General features: G+C 49.3%; 1 protein-coding gene across 1 annotated transcript; it reads left to right on the top strand.

Moving 5' to 3' along the window:
• Nucleotides 1-1907: 1907 nt before the first annotated feature.
• LOC142422853 (translationally-controlled tumor protein-like) lies at nt 1908-2408 on the top strand. Its single transcript, XM_075528085.1, has one exon. It carries the CDS (start codon nt 1908-1910, stop codon nt 2406-2408), a length of 501 nt encoding a protein of 166 aa, XP_075384200.1.
• Nucleotides 2409-13629: the final 11221 nt, after the last annotated feature.

Here is a 13629-nt window from a genome sequence, read left to right on the forward strand (position 1 = left end):
TGAGGGGCAGCTCCGCTTTCACACATGAGGTCACTGTGGGCTGGAACAGACCCAGCAGCATCCCGAACCAACACCAGGCAAAGTGCTGCCAGGGCCAGCTTTGAAGAGTGAACCGAACTATCTTCTAAGAATGGGTCTGTCTGTCCCCTGATGTTAGAATCCTCACGGACGCATAATGACATGGATGGGCTTAAGCTTTGGGGGTCTTCTTTTGCTGGTGGGACGCGACTCAAAATGAGAAGAATTGCCAACATCCATTAATAATTGGATTAATAGTTGGAATGTGGGATGTATGAAGTGTGAATCTCGGAAGACTGGTAGTGATGTGTGGGGGAAACCAGCCCCTCACACTATCATGGGGCCGGTAAACTCCATTGTATGGTTAAGATGTATAAAGATTCTAGGAAAGTCATAGAGAATAAGAGAGATAGGAGAGAGAGTAAAATAAAGGAGCCAGACACATTCGATGGTAGCATGCTTCCCTCCTGGATGACCACGATCTCACAGCCAGGTCTGCACACAGCATGGGTGGAAGAGGGAGAAGAGAGAGCGTGATTTATTTCTAACCAAGGCTTATCTATCTTTTGGGGCATGCAAGCCCCCCGATTACAGGTAAAGACACGTCACAGGAAAGGGTTGTACTACAGGTAATACAGTAATGGGAGGGGGACTATCTAGGTGTGTACACGCTACAGGAAGAGGAGGGATTAAGGATATGCATGTGACAAGATGGGTGTACCCTAGATTCATGATGGCAGGCTAACCTTGATTGTCCTTGAGCTGGAGACTTGATTTCTTCTGAGCCCTTCAAGGAAAGCAGTCCACTGTCCCTAACAGTAAGGAGTGAGCCCAACGGTGGGACAGACTATAGGGTCTGCTTGCTCTGGATGCTGGTGCCTTCAGGGAGAGAACTTGACAATCATGTGCCACTAGTTGCAAGCAGTGTCCTAGGTCTGACACATATGTGGGGGAGAGAAGCTGGGGAAAGGTCTTTTTATATCCCACAATTATGCGATAGGAAATAGCGCTCATGAAGATCAGTATCCTAGGCAAATTCAAGAATGGTGTCTCATTCATCCTCCAAAAGAACTTCAAGATCTACCTCGAAGTACAATGCTGTCCGTGATAGGAAACAATCTACACGCCTACCAGCGAGGCAGTACCTGGCCTCAGCCCTGGGCATTTTCCATGGCCTCGTGTGCATGTGAAAGTTGGACACTGAAGAAGGAAGACCACACAAGAACTGATGCACCTGAGTTCTGATGAAAGGACCATGCCACAAGGGCAAGGGCCACTCAGCTCGTCTTGGGGGAGTAGTAGAAGGAGAGACTTCATCTCACCCACTTTGGCCATGTTGTCAGGAGAGGCCAGTCCCTGGAGGACTCGCACTTGGTCAAGTGGAAGGGCGTGAGGGAGCTGAACTGACACCGTGGCTGCAGCCCGAGGGCAGTTGTGAGGAAGGTGCAGGGCTGGGGAGGGTTTCGTGCTGCTGTGCACAGGGCTGCTAAGGGTCAGAATCGACTCAATGGCGCCCAACAACAACAATCACAAGGAAGTGCAGTTACGACAACTATGATTAGAATGAATGCAGAATGCTCTGGGGTGGGGGAGGGGGGGCGCAGCAGTAAAAGGGAGACGATGTCACGGAGTCCAGGAAAGAAGAGAATGTTTGGAAACCAATTGTGATAGCAATTTCACGATATGCTTGATGTGATTGAACGATGCAATCATGTCATATGTGTATTAACTCATTTTTGAAAAAATAAGTAATTAAAAAATTAATGCATCCCCCTTTCCGCCCGCTCCCCCCTCCCCCCATCACCGCTCCGGCCGCACCCGCGCTCGCTCAGAGCTCCGGGCTCCTACTAAGCTAGCGCCGCCACCGCTGTCTCCCTTCAGCCGCCATCATGATCATCTACCGGGGCCTCATCAGCCATGATGAGATGTTCCCCGACATCTACAAGATCCGGGAGATCGCAGACGGGCTGTGTCTGGAAGTGGAGGGAAAGATGGTCAGTAGGACCGAACGTGCCATCGATAACTCCCTCATTGGGGGTAATGCCTCAGCTGCAGGCCCCGATGGTGATGCAGCAGAAAGCACCAGGGTCACTGGTGTTGATGTGGTCATGAACCATCACTTGCAGGAAACCAGTTTCACAAAAGAGGCCTACAATAAGTCCATCAAAGACAACATGCAATCAATCAAAGGCAAACTTGAAGAGCAGAAACCAGAAAGAGTAAAGCCTTTTATGACGGGGGTTGCAGAACAAATCAAGAACATCCTTGCAAATTTCAGAAACAACCAGTTCTTTATTGGCGAGAACATGAACCCAGATGGCATGGTTGCTGTGCTGGACGACGGTGAAGATGGTGTGACCCCATACATGATCTTCCTTAAGGATGGCTGAGAGATGGAGACATGTTAACACGGTGGGCAACTCCCGACCGATGCCTCTCATCCTCACCGGCTGCTGTTCATCCACACGACACCAGGACTTAGACAAACGGAACTGGATGTCATCGCGAGCTCTTCATTTACTTTTGACCTTGATTTATTTGGAGTGGAGGTAAAATGCATTTAAACTAAAAAAAAATTTAATGCATCAACCACTAAAGCTAGTGATGAACAAATGCGAGAATCCTACCAACTTCTTCGGTCTGACATGGATCAAAATGCGCTGTGATGCGGTGCAGCCCCAGGCCGGCTCTCATTCGGGTTTCCCCGGGTTGCTAAGCTGGAGCAGATGACGGGGCATCTCACACCGCAACGCAGAAAGCAGAGCTGCTGACGCTCTGGGGGAGCCTTCCTCTTGGTGCAATGTTCGCGTCAATGGCATTTTACCTAGAACCGCTTTCTTGCTCGCCACCTCTTCCCACACAACCCAAGAAGCCAACCTAGGTATCCTCCACACCTTTTATCAGGAGAAAGAAGGACTCTTCATGGGTGTGGCATCATGGGTTTGCCAGTGGCATCATTGGGGTTGGTGCCACCCAGTGTGGGAAGTCATGGTCTCACCACTTCCACCATGAACCTTTTCCTGTACCAGACCACACCACACCACACCATACCATACCCCACCCCACCACACCGAGTCCATGTTGTTATCAGAATGAAACCCTGCCTGGTCCTGAGCTATCCGAACAAGCTTACTGTTTGAGCACATTTTTGCAGCCACTGCATGAGGTTAATCTCATGAAGGGTCTTCCTCTATTTCACTGACTCTGTCCTTTTCCAGTGACTAGTCCCTCCTGATAACATGCCCAAAATATAGACGAAAAAGACTTACCATTCTTGCTTCTAAGGAGCACATTCTGGCTGTACTTTTTCCAAGACAGGTTTGCTGACCCTGTACCGCATGGGCGGCCCTGCTGGCATCTGAAATGCTGGCGGCACACTGTGCCTCTTTCTCTCTTGCTGCTATCAGGTCCACTCTGACCCTATAGGACAGCAGAGAACTGTCCCTGTGGAATTCTGAGACTGCAAATCTTTAATGCAGCAGAAAGCCTCATCTTTCTCCCGTGGAGCAGCTGGTCATTTCGAACTGCTGACCCTGCGGTCCGTAAACCAAAGCATAACCCCGCACGCTGCCAGGCTCCTTGCCTTGTCAATGCATAATGTGACAAACCGGCAGACAGAGGCGTGGTGGGCACAATCCCGAGTAATAGCGATGATCATTTGTAATCATGTGATAAATACACTTGTAAACTGCTTACATATGATTTTTCCTAGATTATATGAATACTAACAACAAAGTTGTTTTGTAAAATCTTTCTACGGTGAGTCACAACGTTGTTCGTTGTCACATGATAGGTTTTGTAACTGAGAAACCTTTAAAAATAAAAGTCTCCCCTCCAATTACTTCGCTCTCAACATGAGTATTGCTAGAGGTTAACAAATACTGATTACCACACGATTGCAGCTAAAACTGCAGCCAATTAGATAAATTCAGCAGTTATAAAATAACACCCCAAACTAAACACCAAACTCGCTGCCATTGAGTCGATTCCGACTCCTAACACCCTACAGGACAGGGTGGAACTCTCCCTGTGAGTTTCTGAGACAGGGACTATTTATGGGAATAGAAAGGCCTGTTCTTCTCCCAAGGAGCGGCTGGTAGTTTAGAACTCCCAACCTCTCGGTTAGCAGCCCAACTTGCAACCACTCCACCAGCAGCAACACAAGCAGCATGTGCCGAAGAAATCGTGTGAATCAAAGTGCCCATCTGACTGTGTTCTACAGGCTGCTCCAGCCGGAACCCACTGGAAGGTTCAAAAAGTCAATTAGCCTTTCAGGTAGACTGACCCACAGCAGCTGGCTGTAACCCTCCCTGCCCTGAGTCGAGGCCTACTGCTTAGCAACCGGGTATATAGGACCGACCGGCTGGAACTGCCCTGTGGGTTTCTGAGACGGCAAATCTTTAGGAGAGGGGAAATCTCCATCTTTCTCCCGAGGAGCGCTGAGGGATTCAAACTGTTGACCTTAGCCTGCCACCAGGGCTCCTTAGCTGGGCCGAGGAAAGCTCTTTTTTGCAGTTATAACCAACTACAGGAATTGTTTTTATGGAAGAGCACATTTTTCTGCTGACACGCTGCATAGAAACGGCATAGCCGGTCCTTTAGGCGTCACCTCCCCTGACAATGTCACGCAGTGCCGCCCGGACCCCTTGGGTGGAAACCACTGCTCACGAGAACCTCACAGATGGTTTTAGGGAGAAAAGAAAGCCGGCTGGTTTCTCTCAGTCTGCTTCACGTCCACTGTCAAAGTCGGCAACAGGGGAAGAATGTCAGGAGCGGCCACTGCTCCGCCTCCATTGTTATTTCCCAACCAGAATTTAGGGATGTAACCTGGTCCCTGGGAACCATTGCTAGGGGGGTGGATAATCACCCCCACTGCGGGCTTCACAGAGGTCAGGGTGAGGTGGCTGGTGGTAAGGGCCCCCAAAGCATCTGATGTATGAATGAACTTATCACTGAGTGCAGACAACCTGTCAACACGGTGTCAGTGATGTCGACTCTGCGTCCTACTCTTGGAAAAGATGCTGACAAAAGACTTTCTTGAAAGACAAGGGGAAAGGGAAGAAAGAAATAAACCGCCCTCCGCAGGCCCCTCGCCCCGTCAGCAATAGAACAAAGTGCATTGAATTCCATGGGCCCGTTGTCTGAGCCTGGCTGTCCACAAGGGTACAGATCAGAAAAACTGATAACGGGGTCTAATATTCAAAATGGTACCAGTATGTGCTGTGGGTGTGTGAGTGAGTGCGGGAAGATGCACGCAGCCAGGACCATGATCCTGTGTTTCTGCCTTTGTGGAGGGCGTGCCTGTCATCTGTCTCTTGAGAAGCTGAGACGAGCTTGCTCCATGACTCCCTGCCCTAAGTATCCAAATCAGCATGGGGAACAAAAGGACGCACGTCTTTCGTCACGAATCCCGTGGACAGGAATTCTGCCGGCTCCGTCCTTACTTCTCCTGAAGCCAAGGAGAGTCCTGGGATCTGGGACCCACTGATGACCAGTAAGATTCATCTACTGCTGAGTTGGGCTTTACTTCTGTACAGTGTTACGTCCCGGAAACCCACAGGGGCAGTTCTACCCTTGACTATGAGTTGACGTGATGGCAGTGAGTTTGGTTTGGATTATGGACTCCCTGTGTGTGTGGGAGGGAAGCCAACCTCCCCGCCCCCCCCCCCCCCCCCCACTAGTCACGGGTTCGGTAGGTGCAATTGTATGGTTAAGATATATAAAGATTATAGTAAGGTCACAGAGAAACAGGAGAGATGGGAGAGAGTGAAATGAAGGAGTCAGACACATCTCAGGGTAGCATGCTCACCTCAGCCCCTCTAGAGACAGAGCAAAGTTGAATCCACTTTGCCCTTCACCTTCAGCCGGAGCTAGATCTTATATCTGCTTCCTTGATCTGCTGTCTTGCTGCCGATCCCAGAAGCTGTCAGCAGACTAGTGACAGCAGATTCATTCAGCGGATTGGGGCCTCTGCGTTGCCAGCATGTGCCCCCTGTCGTCTCTGCTTCATCATCAGCTTCCTGTTCATGGGCTCCCACGAGTCAGGAGGAGCCTGACTTGACTGGGCCTGGGCCTACCTATTTCTTCAATAGTGTAAGCCACTTCTTGATATAAATTTTTCTATAGACAAATATATACCCAAATCACTGGTTTTGCTTCTCTAGAGAACTCAACCTAACACCGAGTCCTTTAAATGCTGGTAACTGCTTAATCGCTCTGTGGATGAGTGGGAGACAAGATTGCAGGCAACTTCGAAAGTGCAGCTGCTTCAATGGCTGGGCCAAAGGTGGCTGGAAGAACCAAGTTATCGGGAGGGACACGGCCGAACCCTGCCAGGTCCTGCCCTGCACCCCCTGTGTACCTGAGGACCAGAAGCTGCTCCAGATGAGCCGTGAGGCAAAGTCTGAATGAGCTTTGGGAAGGAGAGCAACAGGGAGCTTTTGAGAGGGGAAATTGAGAACCCCTGAATCACGTTGACAAGCTTGAGGACTATTGATATTGGGGACCAATGAGTGTGTGTGTCCGATCCACCGCGGGAGTATTCAGCAGTGCCTCTGACACTGACAGCCGCCTCTTTTGTGACACTCACAATAAACACCTTCAGACATTACCAACTGCCCCCCCCCCAGAGGACACACATTGTCCCCACTCCCTAAGAACCACACTGACACCTGAATCGACCAGGCGTAGGCCGCTGTCATGGATTGGCAAACGTCTTCCCCCACTCCACCCCCAAAGACGCGCCACTTTGGCTGGGATGATTCTCAGTGGTGTGGAAGCTGTGTAACGGTGCGGCGTGGCTGTTAAGGGGTCAGGGTCGGAGACTACACCTTCCTCAGGGTGTTGCGCTGATCTGATGTCACGGGAGTTTCCTTGGTGTGAGGCCTGAGTCACTTTTTATCTCACAAGAGATCCAAGGAGAGTGAAGTAGGTAGAGAGAGAGGGCCCTCTTACCAGGGAGAAAGAAGACTTAGGAGCAGATGTGTCCTTGGATCCCAAGTCCCTGCACTGGGAATCTTCTAGAACTAGGAGATACACAGAGAAACCTGGCACTCTGAACTTGGGCGTTTGGCTTGCTCCGTGTCGAGAAGTCCTGGTAGTCAAGTGGGTTCTGGGCAGGGTTGCTAACCACAAAGCCAGCAGGTGAACCCCCAGCTGCTCCCTAGGACAGTGTTTGCAAAAGGTAGCGTCTCGGACACTGGTCATCCTCGCCTGTCCTGCAGGGCTGTTAGGAGCCGGAGGCAACTCTGTGGCAATGGACTTTGGGGTTTCGGGGTTGGTTAAGGAGCTCTAAGAAATCGTGGTGGGCTGCTAACTTTTTAAGATTTGTGGTTCAAGCCCACAAGTTGCTCTGAGGCAGAAAGCTGAGGCTGTCTGAACCCATAAGGATTTCGAGCAGTGGTTCTCAACCTTCCTCATGCCGCCGAGACCCTTTCGTACAGTTCCTCATGTGGTGCCGACCCCCCAAACCATAAAATTATTTTCGTTGCCCCTTCCTCACTGTCATTTTGCTACTGTTATGAAGCAGGTGACCCCTGTGAAAGGGTTGTTCGACCCCCAAAGGGATCGCGACCCACAGGTTGAGAACCGCTGATTTAGAGTCTCAGAAAGCCTGCATCAGGGAGCTGTGAGTTAGAATCTTCGATTGTCCTCACTTGCCCTTGCTTCAGATAGGGGGAGACCAGTGGCTGCCGCTTAATTGGCTAACTAACTCTGGCATCAATTGTAAGAACTGATTGGTCTCTTAGGGTTCGTTGGCTAAAACCTCCACTTTTCTTTGAATCTGTGGTTTGCAAGGAGTGACATCCTCCCCCCCCCCCCACCCCGCCTCAGTTCAAGGGTGGGCATTTGAAGTAGGCCAGAGATGATCGATGCTTTCCATTCCACTAGATGCAGGGATGGATTCTGGATGGGCACCAATGACCCACTTTCAGGAGACACCAGGGCCTGGACAAGGACATCCTGTTTGGTAAAGCCGGGGGACAGTGATCAAGGAGAAGGCCCTCGGCGAGGTGGATGGACCCAGTGGCACAACAATGAGCTCAAGCGAGGGAATGATCATCGTGCACAGGGTCGCTGTAGCAACAATCTATCCATGATATTTCCTCGTTCCAAAAGCTCTAATGAACCGCCCTGGAAGACCTTCAGTGAGACGGAAGGACACAGGGGCTTCAGCCAAGAACTCAAACGGGAATGATTGTGAGGACGGGGTGGGACAGGGTCATGTTTTGTTCTGCTGTACACACACAGTCACTGGGAGTTGGAACTGACTTGGGGGGACTTCACGGCAACGGCCGTCTCTGCAGTTTTCTGTCTTTTTTCTGAGCCACGTTCACATAGTGGTTCATACTTGTGAGACGGATCACGCTGTCTCATTGGATAAGAAGAATCTAGTAAGATTCTTGTATCAAATACAGTGTCCTCAGTCACATGCTTGTGTAGTTATGCTAGAGCTCAAGGTCACTAAGGCATAGAAAAAATGTGGGACAAAACTCAACATCATAAAAAAGATCCGATTTACTGGTCAGCTAGAGACTGATAGACCCCCCCAAGACTAGGATCCTCAGTCACCCTGGAGGTCTGGAAATGAACTCACCCCATGGATTTTCAGCTGAACAATAGGTGTATAAGTAGAACAATAACGTGAGGGAGACACTCACACGTTGGTATCCTCAACCATTTGAAATCCAGAGAGCAGCATTTATTCAAGGTCGAAGTTCATAAGGGTTAGGAAAGAACCCTAAACCATACCCACTGCCATGCAGTCAATACTATTCCCTGACCCTTAAGGACAGGGCAGCCCTGCCCCTTTGGGTTTCCAAGACCTTCACCTTGACGTCTTCATTGTCCTCCTGCGGTCAGCAGTTGAGTTCATAACGGACAAATGAGAACAGAGAAACACAGGGAGGAAGTGGGATTCAGCACTTCTTAGGGAGCACAGGATAGTAAGAATGGAAAGATGTGGGGGCCTTCTCTTTCTATTCGTCAGCGGCTTCGCGCCTTTGAAACACACCAGCAGTAGCTGGTATCCTGTGAAACATCTAAAAAGAGTCAGGCAGACCTTGAAAAGCTTCAGCCTCCTTTAAATCATAAGTTTTCAAACTGTGCTCTATCATGTTGCAGCTCATATTTTACATAATGACTGTTCTCACAAAAGAGTAGGTTTCACTCATTCAATGAATAAATACCGACTGGGGCAAAAAGAGTCAGACATGCCATTCATGCGTCTCAACAGCCTGTCGCAGCCATAATGGGCTTTACTGACATCATGAACTTGAGAGGATGGGTGGTATCCATTTGCACCGGTTTAATTGAAGAAAGGAAAAAAGAAAGATCTGGTCCTATGGAGTAGACACAGGATTTGTCAAGCGATAATAAAATGTGTCAATAGCTGTAACCTTGGTCATAAAGTACTGATCACGGCTGGGGTGGGGGTGGGATGGTGTGGATTTCTGATAAGGAAGGTACTATATTGAGTCATTGTCCTCGTGCCAGCAGAGACAAGGAACAACTTCCAGGGGCCTCTTGTTAGAAAGCTGAGGGAATGCTCTGGGCAAATCCAAAATTATCCGGTGTGATTAACTAATAGAGCGTAGTGACCATTTAGGTTTCAGGGGTCTGGGGAAAAGAAAGGAAGGGGCTGTGGCTAGGGAAGGAGGACGCCCACGGTCTCCTGCACATGGGGCTGTGTGACAAATGACTGCCCCACCCCCAATACACACCGGGGTTCAGGATGTAAATATCAACCTGCCATTTCATTTAGGGGCAGAACATAAACCCTTCCTGCCAATTCCAAGGCACTTTCTTGGATGTCAACGAATTGTTTTAGATTCACCAAGGGAGACAGAATTGGGATCCCGCCCCCTGGGCAGTCTGCCATCGAGATGGTGGTGAGAATTGAATGACCTACTGTCCAAGAAGTCTTGGGCTTGTGGATGTCTTTAAAAAGAATTAATGCCCCACAAAAGTGGTTATGCGTTGGGTTGCTAACTGCAAGGTCAGCAGTTTGACACCTCCACTTCCTCTTAGGGAGAAAGATGGGCCTTCCAGTCCCATAACAAGCTCTGGTCTCAGAAACTCAGGGGCAATTCGACTCTGTCCTGCAGGGTTGCTGTGAGTCAGCATCAACTCAATGGCAGTGAGTTTGGTGTTGTCTTTTTGGTTTTGTCTGTTTGGGGTTTTGTTTTAAAGGAAAGTGAAACCCAGCGCAGTAGAGTTGATACCAACTCATGAGGCCCCTATAAGACAAGAGTCGAACTGTCTCATGGCTTCCCGAGTCTGTAAATGTGTGCTGGCCTGCTACTACAGGACCAGCAGTTTGAACCTACCAACTGATCCAAGAGAGAAAGACGTGGCTTTCTGACAGCCAAAGGGGGGCACTGTCCTATAGGGTTAATATGTCAGAGTGGACTCAATGGTAGGGACTTGTTGAGTCTGAAATCTTTACACAAACGGATGGCTCTGTTTCTCTCCCACGGAGGCTGGTGGTTTGAACCGCTGACTTCTGGGGAGTGCTTTCGCCGGCCAAGGGCTTCTTTTGAAAACAGTGAAGCTCATCGCCGTCAGGTTCATTCTGACTCACAGAAATTCTGCGTACAGTTTCCGAGGCTGTACATCTTTATGAAGGCAGACAGCCTCGTCTTTCTTCCTTGGAGCCCCTGGTGGGTTCGAACCACCCAATTGCCAAAGCTTTGCCAGAGAGCAGGACCGATACGTCGAAATCAATCGGATGAGAATGGATTTCTAAGAACAGGTGTTGCCATTTGATTTCTTTACTTTCAATCCACTCTTGTTCTGCTTGGTTTGGTTCATTTCTACTCTCTTCTCCTCCGTGCTGGTGGTCACCCCTAAACTGATTTCATGTCATGAACCCTCATTTTGTCCTTCCTGCTGGTTTTCAGAGAGTTCCTCAAATTGATTTTCAAGCTCAATTCGTTCTTCAACTGTGCTTCTCCTGCTCTTGATTCCACCAGTGCATTTAATTCCAGCGATGCCATTCTTCATACTTAATATCACCACTGTTGTTGTCAGGTGCTCAGTCCACTCTGACGCGCGGTGACCCTGTTTACGACAGAACAAAGCACGGCTTGTCCCGCACCACCTCGCCTGAAGAAAACACGACCACGATTTATGATTTCTCTCCCTCGTTTCATATGACTAATAAGCCTCCTTCTTCTGTGTCTATGTAAGATGCTTATTTTAAATTCTTGGAATCTCTTTTGCTTGAAAAATATTGCCTTGTGCGTTCAGTGAACGTTCACGTAGAAAACTATGTTCTCATTGATCATTTCGGGGGCATTTTTCATAAGTGGTCAACGTTCGCTCGCTCTCTGCCTCGCCACCTCTGGCTACCCCTTCCTTCACTCTGCCCGCTGTCACCATCACATTCTGTTGCTTTGAGCATGAAAACCTTTCATCCGTGTTTCTCTTTTCTGACAGTGGTCTCGTAGAATATTTGTCTTGATGAAATTGACTAATTGCAGGGAGCGTGTCTTCCGACCTCATCCATGCCAAGACGTGTCTGACAGTTTCTATTATTCTTTTGCAACTGCTAAGCACCCAGTGAACGTCTGGGCTGAATCTGCTTCCCGCGTCCTGCTATTGTGGACAGCACTGAGAGGAACGTGGGTGTGCACATGCATCTGCCCATGTTTTGCTTATGCACCCATTTGTCTTCAGAGATCGTGTCGGGAAGGTGAGCATGATGGAATGCCAGGTTATTAGAACAAAGTGTACTTGCATTGAGGGAGTACTTGAGTAGAGGCTCAATGTCCATCTGCTATCTTAATACTGCACATAAATCTATTGTTACCTATTGTTACAAATATATTTACATATGTACATACCTGTATTTAGACTTCTCTAAATGCCCTTTGCCTCCCAGTTCTTTCCTCTGTAGCCATCAATTTTAGATCACTTGGTGTTCGCTTGTCCCTGGGTTTGTTAACACCCACTTCCCCGCCTACCTTCCCCTCTCCCATGTCCCCAGGCACCTTGATCCCTTGATCCCCAGGCACCTTGTTTTCTCCTTCAGGTTGTTTATCCTGCCCATCTTATCAAGACAGACATGCAGAGGCAATAATAAGCACAAAAACAAGACAGAGCAAAACAAAGCAACAAAAGAAACCAAAAATAACAACAACAAACAAGACAGACAAAAAGAGAGAGAGAAGCCTATGAATAGCTCGAATTCTGTTTGTTGACCTTTAGGAGTGTTTTCCGGTTGAGTTTGATGGGGTACCACACACTGGCCCCAAAGTCTGGTTTTGGTATTCCCCAGGAGGGACTTCATTGCTTTGCTCCCCTTGCTGCTCTGTTGCATTTTGCCCGGTGTGGTGGGGTCAGCACGGGCACAATTCCAGCACTGTGCCTCCAGTGTTGTCCCTCGTAGGGCTATGGGTCAGTGAGGGACATCATGTCTCATGGTGGGGTCCACCCTATGGTCCTCTCTGTGCACTGGCTGCTCTGAGCAGGAATATCATCCTGGGGGCTTGGTGGTAGAACAACTTTAAAATTAGTCCCAAAGGGGAAAAAATTAGTTAAAAGGCAGATCAAATGGTAAGGGGTCAGATTTTAACCAGCTCCATCTGCCATCACCACTTTCCAGTGCACTCGGCATGGTAACAGGCTATTCACATGCCCATGGAATTCACTGAGGCTTAATCCATGCGCATCACATGGCCTTTTAATTAACATTTGCTTGAGGAGGTGCCACATTGCTTTCCACGTTTCCACGTGGTTACTCTCTTCTGCCGACACGTCCGGAGTCGGTGGTGAGATGAAGCCTCACCATACCAGCTCTAACGCCCATTCTGGCTGTACCTTTGCCAATGCCGATCTGCTTGTTCTTTCGGCAGCCCACAGTACTCTCAACACCATAGTTCAAATACATGAACCCTCCTATGGTCTCCCTCACTCACTGTTCCAACCTGCACCTGCATAGGAGGTGATTGACGATACCCTGGCCTGGCTCAGGTCCACCTCAGTCCTCAAAGTCTCCCACACTTTGCAGAGGGCCTGAGCAGCAGATTGACCCAGTGCGACCAGTCGCTTGATTTCTTCAAGTCACTGACACATAAGTGGCAGACAAAGTGATAGAAATACTTATTAAACAAAAAAACTAAATCGTGAAGCTATGGTTTCTCGACATATCCCCCGTCCAGGACTACACACTTTGGAAGGCAGCGTTCCCTCCCTCCTGAAGAAGTTTGCGCTCTTGGGGTTTACACCATGTCAAAATGGCAGTTTGGGTGCCCCTGAGGGATTCCAGTTGGGTGCCTTTTCAATGTTCTTCGGGTTTGGGGAACAGAAGGAAGTCGGCAGGAGCGAGATCAGGGCTGGAGGGTGGATGGGGTGAGGTTTCCCAGTGGAAGTCACCTTCAAAGGATAAGGAGTGGGCGGGAGGGGCTGTGTGGTTAGGGTGGACAGTCGTGGCTGCACACCAGGACTTCAGACTGATAAGGCCACTCGCGGGGGTTGCCTAAGAGTGATTCAGCAGAATGGAGTGGGATACAGGGGTGACCATGCTTCTCCTGCTGGGTGGGGCCGCTTTGACCTTGAAGGTTCTTCACCATCTGGTTGTAGATCTCCAGGCCTTTCTTCCTAGTCTGG

This window comes from Tenrec ecaudatus, chromosome 12, assembly GCF_050624435.1.
Source record: "Tenrec ecaudatus isolate mTenEca1 chromosome 12, mTenEca1.hap1, whole genome shotgun sequence".
Lineage (NCBI taxonomy): Eukaryota > Metazoa > Chordata > Mammalia > Afrosoricida > Tenrecidae > Tenrec > Tenrec ecaudatus.